Below are 23,895 nucleotides of genomic sequence, written 5' to 3'. Positions count from 1 at the left end.
GTGTGTGTGTGTGTGTGTGTGTGTGTGTGTGTGCGCGCGCGCGCGCACATGCTCACAGGCTTGGGATGTGGATATTTGGAAATCTAAACACATAAGAAGGGTGGGTTTTTTTGGCCTTTCTAGGAAATACTTATTTTGCTCAAATATGTCTTAGTCTATTAATGCCTACTTTCCATGGGAAAACTGAGGAAAGAGAGCTTATCTAAGGTGGAAAAATATGAGGGTTTCATTTAGTCACTAGACAGCTCTTGGCTTTGTAAAATCAATTCATACACATGTACTGGCATTTCCTTGTGAATGTATCAAACAGAGTTGATACATTAGCTGATGATCTCTGTAAGAAGGTGTTTTCTAAATTGGCTTTGAAGGCACATGTAGAGAATCATTCAATCCATTCTAGAACATTCTGCTGCCCTTAGCTAATGTACAACAGAAACACCCCATTCTCCCAGAGATATCTGCATTCATCAAGACTAGCTGGTCTGCTGGCACAGCAGCCCCAGGAAGGCCTGTATTGTATTGCTCCCATGTGTAAATGCTGTATAGGAATCTTAGTTTTGGGATGCTCATTGCAGAGGCCTTTCTCATGGCAGAGCTTTCTCCTCCATTATCGGAGAACAGTGTCTGCTCCATCTTCTCTCAATTCTAAAATGGTTCCAAATGCACAAGACTCCTGATGATGAGCCTCCTTGAAAACACTGCACCAAGGGGAGGAACTTAGACAGATCCTGAAGAGCCAGTGAATATGATGCTCCTACAGGGACATGCAGGTCCTAAGGTACCCATGGGGACTTAGGTCCAATCAGGGAAAAAAAAAAAGGACCAGAAATGACTCTGAATTACAGATGTTTTGGGATGCTCAAAAGTCATGCTGGCAATCTTCATAGGGTATAGTGCCCTGCCCTTGGAGCTGAGAACTGGCCTGGCTCTCCACCTGAGGCCAGGCTTAGCAGCTACTAGCAGCATGACTCTGGAATATAGTATATGACCCACTTCATAGAAACATTTTTATGACTTTGGGCCAAGGGCCCACAAGAAAGGTGGAGTAGAACAGACAGTGCTGGTCCAGTAAAAATGCAGTCAAAGAGGGTAGGATGCAGAACTGTGGGATAAGGATGTCTAGAGATGGTCATGACATCATATTAGATATTAGCAATGTCTTTCTTTCTTTCTTTCTTTCTTTCTTTCTTTCTTTCTTTCTTTCTTTTTTGGGGGAGTTTCAAGTCAGGGTTTCTCTGTGTAGCCTTGGCTGTCCTGGACTCACTTTGTATACCAGGCTGGCCTCAAACTCATAGTGATCTGCCTGCCTCTGCCTCCCGAGTGCTGGGATTAAAGCCGTGCACCACCATGCCCGGCGCAATTTCTTAAGGGAGTATATTTTAGCTAATTTTATCATGAGAAAAAAAAAAAAGGGTAACGGTGAGGCGATGAATATGGCAGTTTGCTTGATTCTGGTAATTATTTCACTGTATATGTCAAAGTATCATATTGTGATCTTAAATACATATACTTAAAAACTGGCATCATAAAAATGAGACAAAACAAGCACCCTTTCATTTTCTCTTGATCATTTGTATCTATTTACTCCCCGCCAATCCTTTTAATTTAATGTTTTCCTCGAAAATAATTAAAAATAAAAAGGATTAGCAGAAGCAAAAATTGGGCTGAGTGTGTAGCTCAAAGTAGAGAGCTTGCCTGGCATGTGTGGGGCCCCGAGATCCTGCTCTAAAACTACAAACAAACAAGGCAAAAGCTATAACTCATCTTCCTGTTCCTAAGAACAAATCCCTCACACGGTCACTTCAATGCCCGAGGAAACTACTACAAACAATTAGTGACATGCGTTCCTCTTGTTTCTCCTTAACAAATTTATACAGCTATAGCTATGCACACACCATTTAAAATGGGCTTAGGTTGTGTAAACTGGTCTGTGACTTGCATTTCATTTGAGAATAGATCAGGGACTAGAGATGATGGTCACTGTCATGTGTGAGGTTCTGGGTTTGATTTCCCAACCTTTTAAAAAAAGTGAGTAATGTCCTGATAAACAAATCTATCTCAACAAATCTATCCCAGTTAAAAATTTTCAAGGACGGACTATCGGAGTGCATGCATTTATGATATGACACAATACAAGGAGAGCCTGGGTGGGACCAGGAAGGTATTCAGTGTTACAGGGCACTGGGGGGTGGCTTAGGTGTGACTTGTGTGGTAGCATGGATACGTCAGAGCATGCAGTTCCCCTTATAGGACCTGTGTGTATTCTACATTTTGGGATCTGAGAGACGATTCTGTTTAGGTAAGCCTTGAGATCTGCCCCCAAGACTTTCCATCCAAGGCATGTGCAGATAGAGGCAAAATAATCAAAGATTAGAGTGTACATAGCTTGCCTTCTTAAATGTGACAGACCTCAAGTTCAGATCCTTGACTCTAAATGAAAAATCATATCTCTAAGGAGATTCTAAGGAATAGTGGTGGGTTAGTACCACTTTCCAACATAAGACAACCCCTAGACCCACCACAAATTTGTCTTGGAAAGCTACACCCAACCCCTGGACTCTATGGCAACAGATTCCTTCGCAAGGTATGCTGACCTTGAGGCCTGAGTTCTTGCGCATGCGGAGCCGTCCCATCCACATGTCGGTAAGCAACATCTGGCTGCACGTGTGTGCAATGAAGTCACGGTGCTTGGCAGCAACAGCCAGCTGCAGGCATGTGGCATTGCTCCAGTTCTTCAACTCATACGTCAGCAGTTTCATGGCCAGCTGCTCATCCTGTTTGTAGGATTGGTCCAAGAGCTCTACAGCCAGCTGGCCAAAGTCCCTGAAAGACAATATACAATAGACACCCTCAGGCTAACTTGGATACTACCGTGAACAAAGATGGGCCCCCACTATTCAATGACAGAAGGTAGCTTGCTGTGCGGAGTAGCTGTTTCATGTAAGGTCTAGTCCACTCATAAACCCACCCAGCCAACCTCCGTGAAGTATTCTCTATGTGCCACATGCCAGGTCTAGTACTGATGATGTGAATCGAAGCTTGACTCCTGCAGTCAAGGCCTCTACTTCAGGACATGTGAGGGTAGAAGCAGGGTAATCAGCCAGTGATTAGAATCTAGTGAGTCTTCTTAAATGTGACAGAGCTCAAGTTCAAACCCTGTTCTTGCCAACCATGTATGATCTGGGCTAAAGTCTCTGAGATGATTTCTCTAGTGGAGGCAATGCATGGTGACATGACCTGTTGCATGGGTCACACAAGAGGATGAATGACGTCTGTGTAATCTCTCTATACCTCTAGGCAGCATTGTGTACAATAAAGTCAAATTACTCATGCCCACCCCTCTGTGTGCTCTAGTGAGGTGACTCTGTTACCCCCATAAAGTTCTGTGGAGGTCCGGACTTGCGGCATTGGGAATCCACCTTGCCTTCTTTCCCCCCACCCTCCTCATGTGCTGGCTGGCCAACCTGGAGTTGTGGTTCAGCTCCTGGGAAACGTCATCAACCATGTCGTTCTCAGAGGCCTCGTGAGCCATAGCTTTACAGAGCTTGCAGGCCACCAGGGCTTTGGCCATGGCCTCCTCTCCATGTTGCCAGAAGAACAGGGCCATCTTCTGCCTCTTCATGAGGACAGCCCACACCATCAGCTCATGGAAGGGAAATGGAAAGTGGTTGATCTCAGGGTCATCCAAGTCAATGTCCACTTCCTCTTCGCGCTTCTTGGTTGTCTTCCTTCCTCTCCGCAGGGGAATATCATCCTGCAATTTCAGAGAAGCAAATACAGGCTGAGTTGAAAGTGAATCAGATTAACTCACTACATACTTTATGTATACCTTCCATTGGCTCAGCTCTGGAGTCACACTGAAATGAACCAGACCAGCTCTTATCCTAAAGCTCCTTCAGGACTAATTTAGAAATAAGACTTAGTAAATGTATACTCAGCTACCAACATGTCAGTTTATGCTTTACTTAAATACAAAACAGAAGAAAACCAAAAAAACCTTTTCTAAGCTGGGCATAGTGGTGAATGCCTAAAATCCCAGCAACACCTTGGAGTCAGAAACAGGAGGATGGTGGGTTCGAGGCCAGCATGGGCTACATAATGAGAGTCTGTCTCAAAAATTCCAAAAATATTTTCAAAGACCATTTTCTTTCTTTCTGTTTACTTTTGTCCATTTCTTCTTCCACAGGTGTGGCTGTCTATACCCCATGATGGACAGCATTGCCATGTTTATTTATTTATTTTTTTGAAAAAGCAAGGATGTCCTATGTTTGTGTTTTCACATAACAACAATAAACAATGAACCAAAGATGGGAACACAACCGCTCAAGCTCCTGCACCCCTATTAGATGCATCTGTGATATTCTTTGGGTCTGTTGCCATTGTAACTATCTATAATTGATTTTGCTTGTGGAGTTTATACACTCAGTTTTCAAGTCAGTATTTACAATAGGATTTATTTATTTTTGTTTTTTATTCCCGAATGCTAACATAAATTCAGTATGATATTTTAAAAGCTACTGTGAGCTGCCATCATGGCACTTGGAAGGTCTTTATATCCATATTTTAGAATCATGCACTAAGCCTTTACTATTAAATGAACTCATGTATCTTTTAAATATGTGAGAAAGAGAATAATCGACACTAATAATTTGAGCAAACACTAACCTCCATTCCCAGCAGTTTCAAGGCTTTGGGCTGTTTAAAAAAATGTTGTGAACAAAGTTAGAGCTTTCTTGCATTGAGGTAAGAAACGAATTCTATTATATTCCAAGTAAATAATATAAGAACTCTACTGTACCATATAGCATTAATTTTATGTCACCGAGTAAACACAACAAAAGGAACATGTTTTTTAAAAATCCTAGGATAATTGGGGATGTTATGATTTTGGTGACCCAGGGAGAATTGGAAAACTGAAGAGATACAATTGAAGGCTTATAATGACTTCTGTGGACCAAGGGCTTCTCTCCCCTTCCAATGACCATCCTGCTTGATTGGCACTTCCAGGACATCCAGCACTTGAATGACTACTATGTTCTGAATGCTTTCCTACCCATCTAATCAAATGATGAAATTATAACTGACAAGGTGTTGGCCTTGGGGTGGATATTTGGGGGGAGAGTGTTAATTAGGTCATTATGGAAGACACTCCCTTCTAAGAAGTTTATGTCCTTATCAAAAGACGAATGGGAGCTTGTTTGCTCTTTCTCATGTGAAGACACGACTGGAAAGTGCCATCTATGAAGCAGAACACAGGCCCGGTACACATATTGAGTCTGTTGGGACCTTAGAGCTGTGAGAGATACGTTTATGTTGTTTATATGACTCTTAGCCTACAGTATTTGGTTACAAGCAGTCTGAACAGAGAAGACAGATGAAATATGAAACAATCAACAGATCAAACCAGCTACTTCGCAAACCTCCGGGAAACCTCTATTATCTGGAGACTCAGAGTACAGTTCAAAATGTTTAGGTGTTTCCTCCAGCTGCCTTCTGGTACTTCACGGCAGAGCAAGAACGTGTGGGCCAGAGGAGGGTCTAATGCTCTATGGCATGGAGAACATCTCCGCACAGGTAGCAGCTTCCCTGGTCACGCTGATAATATGTAAAATGGGCACAACTGAAGGCCGACTAGGGGTTACAGAGCTTGCTTTGTACTTAAGAAGAAGAAAGCAAAAATCATGGCCCCTGGGCCAGGACCTGTGCTTCTGGGTGTCATGGTGGGAGCTACCAAGGAGATAAGAATTGTGAGCTGATAGTTTTGGCAAAATTGGTTCGGTTATATAAATTGGAATAGCTTGAAGCTGATCTCCCTCTTTTTCTCTTTTGGCTTCTAAAATGAGCACAAGTCTAAATTTTTGTTTTTGTTTTCATTCAACCTTTTTGTCTCCTCTCCTAGTTTTCTAATATGCCCATGAAATGCTTTCATTAGCGGAAAAGGAAAGACAAAAACAAAACAAATCGAACATTAAAAAAAATCATACACACTTTTTGAGAAAAAGGAAAGAAATATTATGCCGACTACCAGCAGAGGTAGCAGCTCTTGGGATGTCATCTCGGGGTTCAGAGGATCCCTCTGCCCCATTCAGGGAGCAAAGCTCAAGCTAAGTTTACAGAAATAACAACACCCCTTTGAGATTCCACCCTGCTTATGAAAGTACCACCGGCCCAAAGCTGTGGAGGCCTCAGTTTGACAGGAGCAAAGGCGATGGGACAGCTTGGCTGCTGATGTTAGATCCCATGGCTAGGTACAAAACGAACCAAACAACACAACAAGAAACCCCAAATAGGTTCACTTAAGAAAAGATGTAATCATTGGCTAAATTGACTCATGAGGACATGTCCCAGACATGCCCTATTACAGTCCTGTGGGCTACAAGAGGAAGCTGTCCCTGTCTGGCCCACTTTTGCCACAGTCTGACTCAATGATGTCCGAGGAAAAGCACAGATTTTTTTCTGGAATTGAATTGTAGGCAAAGAAAAAGAAAAAAAGAAAAAAAAAAAAAAAAAAAAAAAAAAAAAAGAAAAAAAGCAAGCAAGCAAGCAAGCAAGCAAACATAAACACCCCTAATCAAACCCCCAAGACCCCAAAAATGGAAGATAATTTTTATTTAAAGGAAAGACTAGCAGAGAGACCGTGGTTATTTAGACAGCAACACTAGACAGATGTTTTTAGGATGACCAAAGAGAGGCTGTCACCTCAAGGAAAACAACGGATAGAATATATTTGGCCAGTATTTGAAATTGAACAGTAAATTTCGATAGGTTGGATAGAAAAGGAGGGAGGTGCACTTTCTGTTTTTCAGCTCGTTTTCCCCTTGGAGGCAAGAGGCCATACCTCAAATCTCTCCTTCCTAGTCTTCCCCAAACAGCCTAAGAACATACTAGACGCTCACCCTTTTGGGGCCAAAAAGATTGTGGTAGAGGGTCCGGAAGCGCTTGCGTGTGTAGTTGCAGCGGTAGGCTCCGCCCATCAGGTACTCGATCACCAGGCCAATGTCTATGAGGCTGATTCTGTAGTCTGGGGGCAGGTTTCCCTGTTAGGGAGGAAGGGAACAACAGACAAACCCAAAAAGACGGCGTGGTTTACTAGGTGTTCATTGGCAAGTGTTCTGTAACTATTTTAGAGTAAAAATTATATTGAAAAAGGAACATGAATGTATTATTATGCTGGTTAATTAATTCACCTTAAAATAGATCCAACCGAAACCTGGATACTCTCGCTTGGGAAGAAGACATAAGTTAAATAAGAAGATGCAGTAACCGCCGACAATAACAGAAAATCAAATTATCTATTCAAGTCTTCAGCTGGGGAGAAAAAAACACCAGTGTAGCAGAGAGAAACACAGGCTAGACAAGGCAAGGGTTATCATTCCCGGCTGCAAGATGCAGGGTCCCCTGACGCTCCTGAGCCCTCTCTGTCTGTGACCCAGGCCTGCCTCCTGCAGCCCTTTGTTTTCTCCCTACTCACAAAAGGAAGACTCCTCTCAGAAGACGAGTGTCACGACCAGGGCGGGGACCACTTATATATCAGGTCTAATTAAACCTAAGACCCATTATTAGCTGGTCCCATACATAGGCGCTACGCCGTCCCCCAATAAAGAACTAGGGAGCAGGCACTGAATTTCATGTCAGAATGGGGTTATATTTGTGTCCCTTGTGCTTAAGGTGTGTGTGTGTGTGTAAAACGGGAGAAATTTTAACATTGGAATAAAAACTTTCACAAATTTAAGGCGATTTGGTCACCTTTTGGTTTCAAAACAGCTTTGTATTGTTGGGAGGAGGGCACAGTGCTAGGATGGAGCCCAGGACTTTGGGCATACTAGACAGCATTTTAATCAATCAATCAATCAATCAATCAATCAACTAATTGGTTTTTTAACACAGGGTTTCTCTGTGTAAGCTTGGCTGTCCTGGCTTATGTTTGTAGCTATGTAGACCAGATTGGCCTCAGACAAGACCCACCTGCCTCTGCTGCCTCATTGCTGGGATTAAAGGCATAAGCCACCACTGCCCAACTAGATAAGCATTTTAACATTGAGCTGTCTGTCTGTCTGTCTGTCTGTCTGTCTCTCTCTGTCTATCTATCTATCTATCTATCTATCTATCTATCCATCCATCCATCTATTTTTTGAGTGCCAGACACAGGAACTTGTTCTTACAGATGGCTCGAGAGAGGACTCTTTGAACCCAAGGAAACTTTTTGCTCTGTTAAGTCAAGGAAGAAGAAATGCACAGTGAACTCACAAGGCATAGATGACTAGCAGCTCTTGCTGTCTGGGTTAATTCCAGATGCAGGACAGCATCCTCTGGACTGCATCCTGCCTACTTCAGTGTGTTGGGACTCTGTGTGCGTCATTACCCCCTTGGGTTGAATTCTGATGCAAGCCTAAGTTTGTGGAGCCTCTTCTCTCCTACCTAAGGCTCAGGTGGCAATGACAGTCTACCTAGGGGCCTCTAGAATGCAGTATAGGAACCCCTGATGGGAGGAAATTCATTTAATTGGTTAAAAGAGGTTTCAAGTAGCCTGTCATTAAAACTATAGTTTTAGATTTTTTCTGTGAATATTTTTTTATGTTTATATTTCCCATGTCTTTTATAATATGTGGGGTGTGGTTGGTTCTTGGAATTTTTATGCATGAAATATGTATCAGCCAAACAATTAATGTGTTTGGCATCTAGCCTAGGGTTGGGCTTTTTGTGTCATGTGCTCAGTAATGGAATTAAGTAGCTGCACTCTCCTTAGCATATGACCTGAACTGCATGGGCCATTGTATCTGGAATTCAGTGGCGGTTCTTGGTATGGAGGCATGGAGGGACAGCCATGTAAGCACTGGTGTGCGCCTAAGATGTCACTGTTGCTCCTTACATCTCCCTGCTGTTCATCTCTGACCACTGGCTTCTGCAGCTCTGTCTGCTAGGGCCCCAAGTCCATGTTGGGATCTAAAGGGAACCAGTTCTTGACGTTGGCCCATCACGCCTCAGTCTGAAGTTCATTTCATTAACTTTATTGCCCTTCAAAAAAGTGTCTTTGTGCTCTGCTCTCCTTTCTTACGAATGTGCTCTATAATGTGAGAAACTCAGGTGTGAGCATCAATTTGAATTCTACAAATGACACCCAGGATCGTGTTAAGGCCAATATTGAATGGTATTACTTATGAATTTGAGGAGTCATTCAAATTTAAGGACTGTCAGAAAAGTGGTAATAGTAAAACTCAAAGAAATATAAATTCATTTTATATGTTATAAACTGTAGGCATTTTAAATAGGCGCTTTACTTCATAAAGGGCAGTTATTGATTTATACTGCCAAGGAAGGTGGTAAACTTTTGTATGCCAGAAGGCATTACCTGGTATTAAGTTTGAAACAGAAGAAAAAAATTTTTTAAATTAGTTAATTATTTTTTTTTTCATGCTTTAGATTCTTTGGGGCAAAGGACATGGCTTGTATTCTCTTTGACAGCAAGGGAACAATGCCCACATCTCAGAAGCCAGTGACAATTCCTCATCTCACCTGTGTTAACTCCCTGTCCTGCAGAGGTAACACAGAGAGATCAAAGTGGGTGGAAGGACCAGTGGAGAAGGTGTCACATGTTCTTGTTTGTAGTATCATGAAGAAGGGACATTTATGTCAACAAGTTTGAGGTCTTCCTGCAAGGCTGAAAAAGGGCTGTGTGTCTATATCTCCATGTTTCTTGCTGGAAGAATGGAAACATTTTAGGAAAGAAAAAATAGACTTCTTTTTTTTAAAGTTTTATTTATTTATTTATTTATTTGAGTGTTTTATCTGTATGTACACCTGCAGGCCAGAAGAGGGCATCAAGTCACGTTATAGGTGGTTGTAAGCCACCATGTGGTTGCTGGGGATTGAACTCAGGACCTTTGGAGGAGCAGACAGTGCTCTTAAACCACTGAACCATCTCTCCAGCCCCAAAAATAGACTTCTTAAATAAAACTTGATGTAATTTAGGTCTCTTGTGGTGACTGTGTGCTAGATAGACTTTAAATGGAGTGGCTTCCACACATCAATGATGAAGCATCTGTATTGCTTATCCTAGGACACAATTGTTGGACAGAAGGGAAACTTGCAGGTATTCATGTCAAGAAAGGACAAAGACACAAGTTTCCAGAGCAAACAGCACTGGACCAGGCTCTGTTAGCTCAACCCCATATGACATGCATCCTTTTCTGTATCTCACTTTGTGCTCTAAAATCAGGTGACATGGACCATTGCTCATCAGCTCTCGTCTGTCTCTATACATCCAACTGTTAATCAGCATTCATCAGCTGCTTTTATTTTCCATTGCCACCCATTGGCAGAGACCCCTGTGCAGAGCATTCAGGGTTGGTGTCCCCTGGGGTTTGGTGTGTGGGACTGTGGAGGTGGCCAAGGAACTGCTAGGGATGGACTTGTCTTCTCATCTCACCTGCTCTGAAGGAGACAGAGAGAGTGAGTGGCACCTTGCATGCCCAACATGTAGAGACAACTGCTTTCTGGAGGAGTCTTCCTTTGCTTTAGATCTTCCCAAAATAGATTTTAAAAAATGATACCAGAGCCATTCTGATTCTGTCTGCTGATCCTAGTCCTATCCCCACCCTGTGGGTCGTGACTTTGTTAGTGGGCAAAGCCTCAAGAACAATTTCCCATTTCATGCCTCAACAATACAGGGTAGGTCCCAGGATTCAAGTATTTACTAGAGAGGGTTGGGAGGTAGGTTACCAACGTGAAAATGTTCTCTTCATGCTATGAACCATTACTCGAAGGTAAGATTTAAGTCATGCCATGCTTAAAAATGTCCTAGAGAGCAGTTAAAACTCACAGGTTGCATCTGCTCTCCAGATGAACTGTCTTTAGGTGTCAGCTCATGGTATGGCTGTCAGATTTCAACTGCTTAGGAACATTGGTTTTGTTTTTTTTTTCCTTTGAAACTTATAACAAGTCTTGCAAACAAGACTTGGGGGACAGGCTTGATGGGGGAAACAATCACTAGGTAGGGCTCAGTCTGGGGAGACTCAGGGGGAAGAAAGGGGGTTACATGGTTTGGTAGACTAGCAAGGTAAAAAACCAGGCAACTGATTATGTTAAATAAAAGGATGCTCCTAAAAATTTGCATGAATTTAGCATATGGGCTTATGAAAATCTCTGTTCCTTACCCAAAGGAGAAACCCTTCCTCCCTCCTTCCCTCCCTCCCTCCCTCCCTCCTTCCCAATCCTCCTCCTTCTCTTCCTTCCTCCTTCCCTCCCTCCCTAACTTCTTCCCTTCCTTCCCCCTTCTCTATTTCTGCCTCTCTCTTGTATTCAGCAAAACTAGGTCTTAGTTCCTATATCAATGAACCTTAAATCATTTTCATTATACCACTGCCTTTTTGGTACTCAAATCACCCTCCTTTAGTGGTGAAGGTTAGCACAGATAATCTAAAGTATTAGTACATTTAATTGAAGAAAGAGAAACTAGTATTTAAAACATCCGGAGCCACAGATTGAGCAGACAGCTACTAAAACAGCAGGTTATATTTTACAGAAGTGCAGACAGATTTGAGCCACTACTTTAATAGGAAAGCATGAGTATAGTCAATGGATTTATGCCTGAAACGGCTTCATAGGATTGTCTTGGTTTATATCAGTTCAAACTTCTGGTAAATGACAAACAGCACTTCTTTACCTCTTTGCTTCTAGATTGGTCTCTAGATAGAACATTTTTTTGAGACTACCTCACTCATTCTGTTGATTTGAAAGAGCAGATGGAGTTGGGGATAATCTGATTGGCTTATGATGGTCTGGTAATTATGCAATGTATCCTTGGGTTTGTAGGCATCATTTGCACTTAGAGAGACATCTCATTAAGTAGTATGCTTATGGTCCAGAACTGTGTGTCTAATTCACGAATATGTCTTTGTGTGTGTGTGTGTGTGTGTGTGTTTGTGTGTGTGTGTGTGTGTGTGTGTGTGTGTGTGTGTGTGTATTAGATATTAGATTATGACTACTGGCTGAAACTTTCACAGAATACTGCATATATACGTATGTAATATATTATATATACACATATATGAAAGGAAGGAGGCGCTTATTACTTATCATTATATTCTTTAATTTTAAAAATTAATTGTCCTAAAATATTCTTAGCATTTTTAACCTAGATTTTGAATCCCTGGAGTAACTACTTGGCCTAAATTAGAAAAAGTCATAGTCATAGGGGACCATAGAAGAAATTTGTGCCCGGATGTTAATTTCTATCCCTTTCACTTCTTTGAGAAACACAAAACAAAGAACCTACTTGTCGGCTCATTTTATTCATGAGCACAGATTGTTGACATGTTTGTTTCCTTCGAGAGTGAGAAGGCTATTCCTCCCTTCCCTTCAAAGCCAGACACCCCCCTTATCAGCTTCTGGTTTCTACTTTTTCCAGGAGAAGAAACTAAACACAGGCTTTGTCTTTGCCGTCACCTGAATAACAGCCTCCTCACTGAGTTTTAAAGTCATATCCTCTGGTTCCCAAATCAGCAAGTAACTGGACACACACAACAATCCTCTTGCTCTATCCTCCCAGCCACTGTTAAAGGTCTGCTCTCAGCAAACAGCCTTCCTCCCACGCTCTTACCATCCTCTCCTCTCTTACTAATCTACACTGTTTTCAAGGTACATTAACATCTAAGAAGCTTTAAAAAGGAAAAAATACTCTGTATGTCTTCAAATAAGACTTGCGATATGAGCAAATCCACGAGGCAGCTCAAAGAGGCTCAGGTAAAGAACAGCTGTCTGGCAAAATGGAATTCTATGGAGAAGAGACGCTAATATGAGTGAGCAGTCTTGATCACTTCTACTCAACAGATGGTAACACCGAAAACTCCCTTGAAAATCAGGCAAGACCTTACTGCTGGGAGAGGGGGGCAGAGAATGTGGGTGAGGGACTTGTTCCGAGGCTTGGGTTGCCTGACAGCTGGGACTCTGGGACCAAAGCACAGATACATGATCAGAAAGTCCCACATCCTTGCTGCATACAGACTGGTCTGAGATGAGGCGATGGTCTCCTCTATTTATTATAATTTTAGAAATGCTCAGCATAATTCGCTGGATGTGAGAGTCAGAAGCGTATTAAAGAATATGTTGAGTATGTGGGACACCAATCATCTGAGATTTAGTTTCCAGAGAAATGTAAGCTAAGATAAATTCAGCAAGGGGGGGAGGAGGGGAAATGTGTGGATGAAATCGGCTGGCTGAAGGCATAGATGGTATTGTGCCTCAGCATGTGGCCGATGGAGGAAAGTGGGGAGTCAAAGTCGAGGCTGCACTGGGTGTGCAGCCTTTGATTTCAAGAGCTACAGGCTTTCCTCACAAAGTGGGCCTCTCTTTCAATATGGTGGCGTGGAGATGAAAGAACGGGTTGTAGCAGAAATCCAGTGTGTTTAGGGGGGATACTGGTATTGGTTTTGTTCTTATATCTTTGACTCACTCTTAACAAAGGTCCAGGAGGTTAAAATAGTCCAATTATAAGAAGCTCCCAGAGACTCTGACATTTTGAAGAAAATATCAAAAGTTGCGTGCAGTTCACCAAGGGTCAGTTCTGGTTGAGACTTCCTATGAAATGACATACTTGTCTAGCACTTTTGATTCTTGATTGAGAGTCAATCCAGTCCAGAACTTTCCCTGAGGCTTGATTTATGGAGGGGGGACTTATTTCTTGACAAGGCCACTAATAAATAACCTGGGTCCAGGATTGAGGTTTTCCAATCCTGGAAACCTGCTCTCCACATCCCCAACTCCCACCCCCGGGGGCTGTGGTGATCAGCCAAGGTTGCCGCATCTGTGCTGTGCTTGAAACATCCTGTGTTCCCTTTGGGTAACATTCCTTGATTAACTTCTTGCTGACCTTGTTCCACTATGTGATAGTTTTCAACTCTTTCTCATCCCCACCTCCCGGCACACTGTATATAAGATTCTATACTTAATAAGCTTGCTTGGCATATGGTCTATCTTGGGCAAGACCTCCTGATCCTAACTTTCCTAACTTCCTTATTTTCTGATCCTATCATCCTCCCTATCAGGAACTTGACCTTGAAAAATGACCTGCTTGGTCAAAGCCATTTCTCTAAGTATGTCTCTGGGTTCTGGTGTAGTATTGCAGCATTCCTGTGAGGTGGGGAAGGTCTACAATTTCTGTTTCCTTCTTTCGAGTTCTGAAGCCAGGCTACCCTGAGAAGAGACTGTTTGAGGCAAAGGAGCAAGCTTTTGCTAAGGTTAAACATAACTTTCCCATATTTAAATTTAAATGAAAACATTATGCAACAATAATAAGGAAATTATAATTCTACTTCAGACAGTCTTTGTGAAGAGTAAATGAATTCAGGCATACAGAAAGCTTATGTAACTCTCTCTTTCTCTCTCTCTCTCTCTCTGTCTGTCTTTCTCTATCTGTTTTTGTTTTTGAGACAGGATTTCTCTGTGTAGCCTTGGCTATCCTAGACTCTCTTTGTACACCAGGCTGGCCTCGAACTCACAGAGATCTGTCTGCCTCTGCCTCCCTGAATGCTGGGATTAAAAGCATGCCCTACCGCACCTTGCTAATGCTGTGTATCTCATCACTAGTGAGCCCCAGTCATTGCTGCTTTACCTTGAGGAAGGACCTGTGGCGATGTTAGCATGCTACAAATTACTGAATACAGTTATTACCTCCTTACCCTTCACCCTCCTCCATAAACTGTGAATGATTCACTTGTACCCAAAAGATATATATTCTTGGGCATAAAGTATATTTTTGTTAGGAGGATGGAATGTGTATAGATTCACCTTTTCTCAGCTATTCTAACTACACTTTATATGGTGGTTAATAGGATGTTGTCAGGTGCTAGCAGGAAGGTACTCATTGTGATCGGTACTGTGGATTTTAATACCCCAGACAGTAAGGGACATTTGGAAAGATATAGGTAATGGCATAAATCCACATTGTCATGGGAGAAAGCCTAGAATCTGCTACAGAAAAGCATCACATTCAATGAAAGCATCTAAAACCATGGCAACCGGAGGAAGGAAGGACCACAGCGGCATTGTCAGCAGAGGTGTCCAGAGCTACCAAGCAGATGCACATACACTGCTCTGCGAGGAAGGGAGTTGGCAGGGACATGGAGATGGGGCAGCTCATGCACACCAGATACGCTCTATCACAGGAAGCACTCAGGACAGGCCCTCCGACCTGAGGTCTAGAGGATTCTTACCTTTTTGACATCCCTGACCAAGTGGTACAATGTATTTGAGGGCCCATGTCTCTGAAAATGATAAAGAACAATCAAACAGTTTTGCTAGTCAGGGGCTCCAGGTGGCAAGGCAGGAGGGAGCTGGAAGGAAGGGTTCTGGCTGGTGCAGGGTGGTTCTTTGTGCTGGGCCTTGTTCTAGTTGCTCAGTTGTATATGTCACTTTGAAACCAAGACTGGCTGAATTTTGGGTCACATGTTCTCCAGAAAAATGTGTTTAGGGCCTAGGTTCAAACTTTGTAAGGCCAATTGTCAATTACTAGATATATGGACCAAATGGTGTGGAAAGAACTAATGTTACAGCAGGAGAAAGCAGAAGTGGTTTGTAATAGAAACTTCTTAATTTTCTTTAGTGCCATTTTCCGAGTTGTCATTGAAAATGTGTCTCAGAAAAGCATTGGCTGAGTGTCTCTGCAAAAGGCCAGAAAATAAGTCATGAACACATGGACTATTCAGTGTTTATTTAATATTTAATCTGGTTAGCTGCTAGTATTGTAAGAAAGCAGCTATAGACTGTACACAAACAAATGATCTTGGCTATATCTCAATAAAACTTTATTCATGGTCACAGCAAATTGAATGCCATGTAATTATTTTGGGGGAGTGGGTTTTACTGTGTAATCCCCAGCTGGCCTCAAAAATCACAGGCTCCCCGCCTCAGCCTTCTGAATTCTGGGATCACATGCAGCTGCTCTATATCTGACCAGATTTCATAAATTTTAATATGTTATAGGGTATCATATTTCTGTGGTTGTTTCAGCCAGTACATTTGAAAGAGAGTCATCCTTCACTCCCAGGCTCTATAGAAATCTCTCTGACACGTGGCTTAAGGAAAAGCCATAAGCTAGTTGGGAGAAAAAAGAAGTTACGAAAAGGAATGCATCTATTGAGGCTAAGAATAAACTAAACGATTTGTTATTCTGTAGTCTTTCAGGTGCAGGGATGCTAAATAAAGTCCAGAATACCCAAAGAAAGTTGACTTTCAGACGAGCAAGGATGCCTCATGCAGTCCTGGGAATATATAGTCAGTCCTCCATACTCACGATGTCTGTGTCTGTGGATGCCACCAACTGTATGGAAAATATTTGGGGGGACACATTGTGTTGAATAGACACGTGTATTTTTCTTATGGTCATTCCTTAGGAGGTGCAGGCTATTAACTATTTATATGGTGTCTGCCTTGTGTAGGGCATTGTACATGAGAATGCTTCATTATTTAGTTTCCAGGGAGAGGCTACTTACAACAACAGGACGATGTGCGGAGGGTCTATGAAAATCCCATGTTATTTAGACGAGGAATGTGAACATCTGAAAGTTTCTTCTTCTTCTGGGGTAACTCCTTGAATGAATTCTACAATGATATGAGGGACAGCCACACCTACGCTAACGATCGCTGCTCATCTGAAACCCAAAGTTTGCTGGTGTACTGCAGTTATTGGCCAAGTCTGGTAATGTGATTGAACGATCTAAAACAGTGACAATGTTCTGGGGCTGAGGTTCCTGGGTGTGTATATAGCCACCATGGAGCTGACCGTGACTCGACTTTTTCCTCTCTAAAATGTGGATTGCACTACCACTTTATCTGATAGGCCTATTTGAGAATTAAGCAATGCAATACTTCCTCGTAAAGTTATTTAGAAAGTGATTAGCATTTAGTAGGTGCTAGATATCATCATTATTGCTGTTGGCATTTACTCTCTCATAATTCTTCTCAACACAGCACTTTAGGTGACCTCCTGCTGATGACAGTGGCAAAACCTGGTGGCTTAAGGTCCAGGAAAAAGCTTCTTTCTTTCTTTCCTTCTATTCTCGGCTTTGGAATAAACGCTTTCTCCCCCATAACTCTCTGATGCATAAGTCATGATGCCCAGGTGTATGGAAGGAACCCTTCCTGTAAGTCTCAGTGTGCTGAGGCAAGATGTGACTGCAGGGAGAGTGGAAACCAGGATCTACCCTGCCAGCCTCTGTCCTTCTGCAGTGAGGTTGAGATGAAGCACGCTGCAATGGTCTACTGCCTGTCTCTTGCTGGGGACAGTCAGTGGCTCTATCCTATTGCACTCAGGATGCTGGGACAGACACTGGCCAGTGAGTGGAAGGGCAACCTCTGAGAAGAGGCTTAAGCTTGGTACTAGGTTCTTTGGTCTTGCTATTGTTCTGGTATTTGGGGCCGTCAGTAAACTACTTAGCCTCTGTCTATGCTTTACACTTTCATGTCTCTATAAAAAGTCATGCCGAGCCTCATGTCAGTACAGTAGTGTGGAGAAGTGGGACTGTTAGGTGATCTGGTTACCAGGGTATCGTCTTTGTAAGTGGAACTGACAGAAGAAGGCTCACATGTTTGTACCTCTAACCTTTTTGCCCTAAGATGACAGTGCTTGTCCCTTTCAGTGGCCACATTCTGGAAAGAGAAAATAGCTCTCATGAGATTAGGAGCCATTGGCACCTTGTTCTTGGATTTCCAGCCTCCCGGACTGTGAGAAAGAAATACATGTTCTTCATAAATTACTCAGCCTCAGGTATTCTTTTGTAGCTGCAGAAATAGACTAAGACCGCCTCAGTTTTTCTCATCTGTGAAACGGTAAAAACACAACATCAGTTCTTTAAGCTTGGTTGGCTTTTCTAGTGAGTGCTGCTGCAAAGCCATTTTTTGGATGACTCCTGAGTATTTTACACTATCACTATAGTGATAGAACTTCATAGCTCTGAGGAGGACACAATGATACAGGATATGTAATCAGCTTCATTTGATGGTTGGTGCTAACCCGACCATTCTCTGCAATATCCCCCCCCCCCCCCCCCCAGGCTTACGGAGTGGAGTATGTGTTTTCAGATTGACAGTCACTTCTGGTTTTGTGTTTTAAAAATCTGAGAACAGTGCCCTCTGGTGGTCATGACAACTTTTGCCTAAGATGGTGACAACTGAGCAGTTAAAACAAGTGAAGTCTTGGCGACTTGGTGTCTGTTTGTCTATCCAGGTGTAAGGGAGTGTGTGTAAGGAATGGTGCATGCATTACAGGAGAGACAGGAAGAGAGTCACAGGCATGGGGGCAAGGCAGGAGAAGGTAAACGAACAGAAGAGAAACAGACATTGAAAGGCATCGTAGCTTGGCCCTACCGTATTGTACAGTTCCTCCAGTCTGGAGATGGTGAGAAAACGGTGCATGCTTACTCCGTTCTCTATGAGTAATTTCACAAAATCCACTCGGTCCAGGACTAGGGCGTCCAGCATGGCTTGCTCCAGGGACCCTACCTGTAATTCAAGACATTCAGTTAGTCGGCCCACATCATAGAAGTGCAGTTCCTCCGTGCTCACCCAGAGGGCTTTAAATAGATTGGTGACATCTGCAAATCTCCAGACATATCAGAGAGACCTAGCCCCGCCCCCCTCCCCAGATGCCACTCGTGGTCCTGTAAGCACATGTTACGGAAAACAGAAGTCAAGGACTCCAGGTCCAGAAAGCTCCTTTCTCTACTAAATCTCTCTCTTGTTCTGGAGCCTTGGGACTCTAGGTTTTCCTCCCGATGGCCTCTCTGGCTAGTTTTCTGCAATGCTTGTAGAGGTAATGCTGGCATTTCCCCGCCTTAATTTTTTTCTTTCTTAGGCACTGACTAAGAGCCCTGGCTGACTTGAGGATAGAAACCCAGGTAAACAGAGCTGAGGGCCAAATAGGCCTGACCAGATGTGTAGGTGTGTAGAAATGGACACCCCCGAGGCAAACTGGTGTCACATAATCCAAGAACAACATATATTCTGGATGGAGTACTGGCTGAGATTTGTATTCTTTCACATTTGTCATTTTTTTTCAACGTCCAGATTCCTTGACAAATATGCCCCCAACTGCCAATTTCTGAAGACAGGTGCTCAGCGGTGGCCCCAGGGCTCCCCGGGATAGAAGGTTCAGAGTCTTGCTTCCAAGCTGCTGCAGGGCTGCCACCCGTGGATGCACACGCACATCACCCAATGGCCCATTTCCCAAAGTTCTTATTTTTGGCAGCCAAGTGATGGGTGGCGGCGGGGAGGGGGGAAGAGAAGGCACGGACAGTTATATAAAGCTTTGGTTCACTTGTGCCCGGGATAGGGCCGACCTGTGCTCAGCCACCAGGACCAGATGGTACATGCACACAGAGGCCTGGCTCAGCCGCAAATCAGCAGGAACGCACCACCATTTGGTGGCAGCAGCTTCCTCCTTCTGCTCGCCTAAAAGACAACCAGAAACATACGAATCCTCTCCCTCCTTTATTTTTAACTTTGTCTTCTCTGTATCTTTAAAGGGAGAATTAAAAAAAAAAAAAAAAAAAAGGATTTGCGTTCAAAAACTGCTGAGAGAAGAGCCAAGGAACGTTTGGTGGTGCGCTTAGTTATATCTTCCACTAGGTGGCAGCATGTCACTAAACACGAGAAGGGGGCCTGGGCCACTTGCTGTGCTATGCAAAGGGAGACTCCACCCTCCTCCCAATTTTCTGAGACACTTTCAAAGATTCCTTAGAAACCCTTGCCAAGCACGTGGGCTTTTCAAGGGTAACGATGTATATATACTCTACCGGCCACTGTTGCCCATAAATAAAGATCTGGCTGCGAGCGATGTCAACTCTGTTCCACGCTAAAGCTAAGCTCAGTTGGTCTGGGGCGGATGCATTGGCTCCTGTATATTGTGGGAGAAAAAAAAGAGAGCAAGAGAAACAGTAGTTAGTTATGCCACGAAGACTCTCTCTTCCCCAAGAGTAAACTAAGGAGCCGTGTGACCCCCTTCCACTCTTGACACTTTGGGGGAGGAATCTTCTTTGCCACGGTGTTTTCCTGTGCACTGTGGATTTATTTTATTATTTTATTTATCTATCTGAGACAGGTTCTCAATATGTAGCCCAACATGGCCTTTAAAGTCATGGGAACTTGTAGCTCGGCTTCCTCAGTGCTGGGATGGCAGATGTCACCATCTCTGGCTTTTTTTTTTTTTAATGAAAAAAATTTTTTTTTAAATTTCAGTACCCAAGTAGCCACATGTGACTAGAAGCACAGATGACATTTCTGTCTCTACAGAAGGTTCTGCTGTGACAGGCAGTCTAGATGGAGCATGCTGTCCATACACACGAGTGACCTTCAGCAGCTGCTTGTGTAGCTGAGAACAGGTGCAGCCTGTCCCGTGGGATACTGTGCACCTCCTGTTGTGCATCTTGTGGCTGGGTGAGCCAGGACCTCTGCAAGCCACTGTTCTGCCATCTGGGAAATGGGAGCAGTAAGAATTATCCCATTTTTTTATTCAGCCAAGATGCGTGACACTGAAATGGATCACATAAATGAATTCACCTGCCAGCAGTTTTTGTTTTTGTTTTTGTTTTTTTCACACTTCATTGCCACCATTGGTGTATGGAGGAAGAGACCCCATTGCACACTAGTCATTTTTTACTTTACTGACTGTCCTACTGGCAGGAGAGAAGAGAAAAGAGAATTCTCTTTTGGTTCAGAGAATTTGAAAATTGAACATACATTTGACAAGCTAGTAGGAATTTCTACATGTTGTGATAAAGAACGTCCCACATGATCCTAGACATTGGCACTTGCTCTGTGCATTGGGGCAGGTGAAGCTACTCAAGTCCAGATTGGCTCCTAACAGAAGAATTTATTATGGTGCAGTGACATTACATCCCAGGCCAGCTACTGGGAACTCTGCCCATCCCTGTGGGCTCTTACCAGCAAAGGTTAGAAGCAGTGTAAGGACCCAGTTCCTGCTGACCACATGTATGTGACATGTATGTGACATGTTGCCCTTGTCAGCATTGCCTGGATGTCTTTACATTGTCGCTATGGCAGCCCCTGTATCAGTTTAATCACACTGCTTGAAAGGGTTTCTAAAGGGTCCAGATATCCAGGGTGCAGCAGCAGCAGGGAGCCGGTGACCGTGCCTCTTTTCATGCCTACCCCTGTGCCTTTTCTTTCTGGACTCTGCAATGTTGATACTAGGAATTAGGCAAACAGGACAGGGGAGTTGTCAACTGCTTGCTAGGGTCAGCATGGGGACCTGAGTTCAATCCCCCTCACCCCCCACACCTAAAGAGACATGAAAGCTGAGTATGGGTGTTTCGTGACAGTAATCTAGTACTGGAGCGGTTGGGTGGCAGAAACAGGAGGATTCCTGGGGCTTGTTGGCCAGTCAGTCTAGCTGAATTAATGTATGTGCTCCAGGTTCAGTGAGACTCGGTCTCAATATAAAATGGAGAGGAATGGAGGAAGACACATGGTGTTAGCCTCTGCCTTACACATGAACAGACATACACAAGTATGCACAGCTATATACATACACATGGCCATACACACACATATACACAGCTATGCATAGCTATATACATACACATGATTATACACATGTATACACAGATATATATATATATATATGTATACACACACATATATGTATATATGGTCATACACACACATACACACACACACAGAGACTGCGAGACAGAGACAGAGACACTCTCTTAGGCAAACAGCTAGACATAGTGGCTCATTCTAGGCTGGAACAGGAATGCCGTTGTGAGTTCTAGACCACCCTGGGGTACATACAGGGTGAGACTCTGTCTCAGAAACCAACCAACCAACCAACTAACCAACCAACCAACCAACCAACCACCCACCCACCCAACCAAGTGATTTGTGTAAGCAGTGCTTACCTGGGCACTGCTTCAGTACTTTGCAAGTTTGAGCAGGGGTGTCTAACCCGGGATGCCCCTGCAGGCCCTTGTGCCTCACCTCTACATCCCGACTCAGGAGATCGGGGCGGAGCCTGAGGTTTTGCATTTCATTTTTCTTTTTGTGCTACAGGAGATTGGACCCAGGGATAGGCAGGCTCTCTGCCCTGAGATATGTTCCCCAGCCCCATGGCTGCCTGCCTCCCACTTGGGACTATCCACTGAATGACAAGTTCCTTCCCAGGCTCTGGTGTCCACAAGTTGATGAGTTTAGTATAAGCCTCATTCTTGGAGTGAATTGATCAATGTTTGAAATAATGCCTGTTAATTTGATTTATGCAGAGACTTTTCCACTAAGAAAATCATTTATCGTCTCAGATAACAATAGGGATTGCAAACTCATGCTGGGGTGACTGAAATATGTGAAAATGTATATTGCTAACTTGGAGAGAAAAAAAAAGTGGAAGGTTCCTTGAGATTGAATTCAGAAAGTGGCATTTTGAACTGCTTCTTATTCTCCGTCTTTTAAAAGTCTAAATTTTATTTTAATTGACACAGTAAGTATATGTTTATGGGCTATGGTGTGAGATTTAGGAGCATGTGCACTGGATATACAGATAAGATTAGAATCACTCAGACACAGGACATTTGGGTGTGTATGTGTGCATTGAGAACATTGAATTCCCTCGACTATCTATTTTCAAAAAAACAGTCAGTTGCACGCGCTAGTTTTCCTACAGCACAGCAGACGTTATTCCTCTTACCAGGCTGTACATTGTACACATTAACCCCCCTGCTCCACCGCGTTTTTTCCCTCCCACCACCTACCTCTCCACTGCCATGATATCAATGTTTAGTTTCCAAACCTAAGAAGAACTTGCCTTTCTGTGCTAGATTTTTTTTTTAAACTTTGCACACTGTCCTTCAGTTTCATCTGTGTTGCTGCAAATGGCATGTTCCCCAATTCTTTGCTGGCAAATAGTATTGCATTCTGTATAAATACACTACATTTTCTTTAGCCATTCATCTGGTGATGGACGTCTGAGTTGAGTCTGTATCCCGAGTCTTGTGCATGATTGCTGCCATAAGCACAAGAGTACAGCTGTCTCTTTGCTGGTCCAATTTCATTTCCTTTTGACATACACCTGGTCACACAACGGGTAGCTACACCACACAGCAGGGCTGGTCTTGGTTTTCTGAGGAACCAAACTTTGGTGCTGCTTTCTCTAAAACTGTTTTTGTAAAGTTTATTTATTTTGTTTTGTGTGTGTAAGTGTTTTTCCTACACACACACACACACATATATATCTATATATATAGTGAACACATACATGCTTAGTGCCCGTGAAGGTCAGAAGAGGGTGTCAGATTCCTTAAAACTGAAGTTATAAGAGGGTTGTGAGCGGGTACTGACATGGGGCTCTGTTGCTTGCTTTGGATCACTTCATCATAACCTGGCCTCAGTGGATGAAGAGGAGCTCAGTGCTGATGTGACTTGATGTGCTGGGGTGGGTTGGTGGTAGGGGGTTCTCCTTTACTGAGGACAAGGGGAGGGGAGGTAGGGGAAGAGGGCTGGAGGGAGGGGCCGGGAAGAGAGGATGGAGGGGGCTAGGATTGGGATGTAAAGTGAATATATCAATTAAAAATAAAAAATTATGGTGTTTAAGCACACACACACACACACACACACACACACACACACACACACACACACACACACACAAAGAAGGTTGTGAGCCACCATGTGGGTGCTGGAAATTGAACCTCTACAAGGGCAACAAGTGCTCTGAACTGCTGAACCATCTTTCAGCATCATCAACACTGTTTCTTTCTTTTCTTTTTTTTTTTAATAATGGGAGAGAGAGAGAGAGAGAGAGAGAGAGAGAGAGAGAGAGAGAGAGAGAGAGAGAGAGAGAGAGAGAGAGAGAGAGAAGGAGGGAGAGGTGGTGGTGGGAGGGAGGAG

The 23,895-nt window shown here is 43.3% G+C and overlaps 1 protein-coding gene across 13 annotated transcripts in view; it reads right to left on the bottom strand.

Moving 5' to 3' along the window:
* Positions 1-23,895, bottom strand: part of Trpm3 (transient receptor potential cation channel subfamily M member 3) — a 903,922-nt gene that overhangs the window by 72,324 nt on the left and 807,703 nt on the right. For 6 of the 13 annotated variants that reach the window (XR_007830652.1, XM_051146249.1, XM_051146245.1 and 3 more), the window contains 8 exons: positions 19,788-19,888; positions 18,361-18,495; positions 15,210-15,260; positions 7,188-7,223; positions 6,897-7,037; positions 4,666-4,695; positions 3,465-3,754; positions 2,595-2,823 (listed from right to left, as the gene is read on the bottom strand). Coding sequence is in view for 12 of the 13 variants with exons in the window: in XM_051146249.1 (XP_051002206.1) it covers positions 2,595-2,823; positions 3,465-3,754; positions 4,666-4,695; positions 6,897-7,037; positions 7,188-7,223; positions 15,210-15,260; positions 18,361-18,495; positions 19,788-19,888 (1,013 nt within the window). In the remaining variant the exon portion in view is untranslated. Of the gene's footprint in view, positions 1-2,594; positions 2,824-3,464; positions 3,755-4,665; positions 4,696-6,896; positions 7,038-7,187; positions 7,224-15,209; positions 15,261-18,360; positions 18,496-19,787; positions 19,889-23,895 lie in introns of those variants that run through there. The other 7 variants (XM_051146246.1, XM_051146252.1, XM_051146247.1 and 4 more) reach the window with 4 other exon arrangements.

The sequence above is a fragment of the Acomys russatus genome, chromosome 5 (assembly GCF_903995435.1).
Source record: "Acomys russatus chromosome 5, mAcoRus1.1, whole genome shotgun sequence".
Taxonomy (NCBI): domain Eukaryota; kingdom Metazoa; phylum Chordata; class Mammalia; order Rodentia; family Muridae; genus Acomys; species Acomys russatus.
Note: the sequence above shows the minus strand (reverse complement) of the source record. Positions and strands in the feature narration are given on the sequence as shown.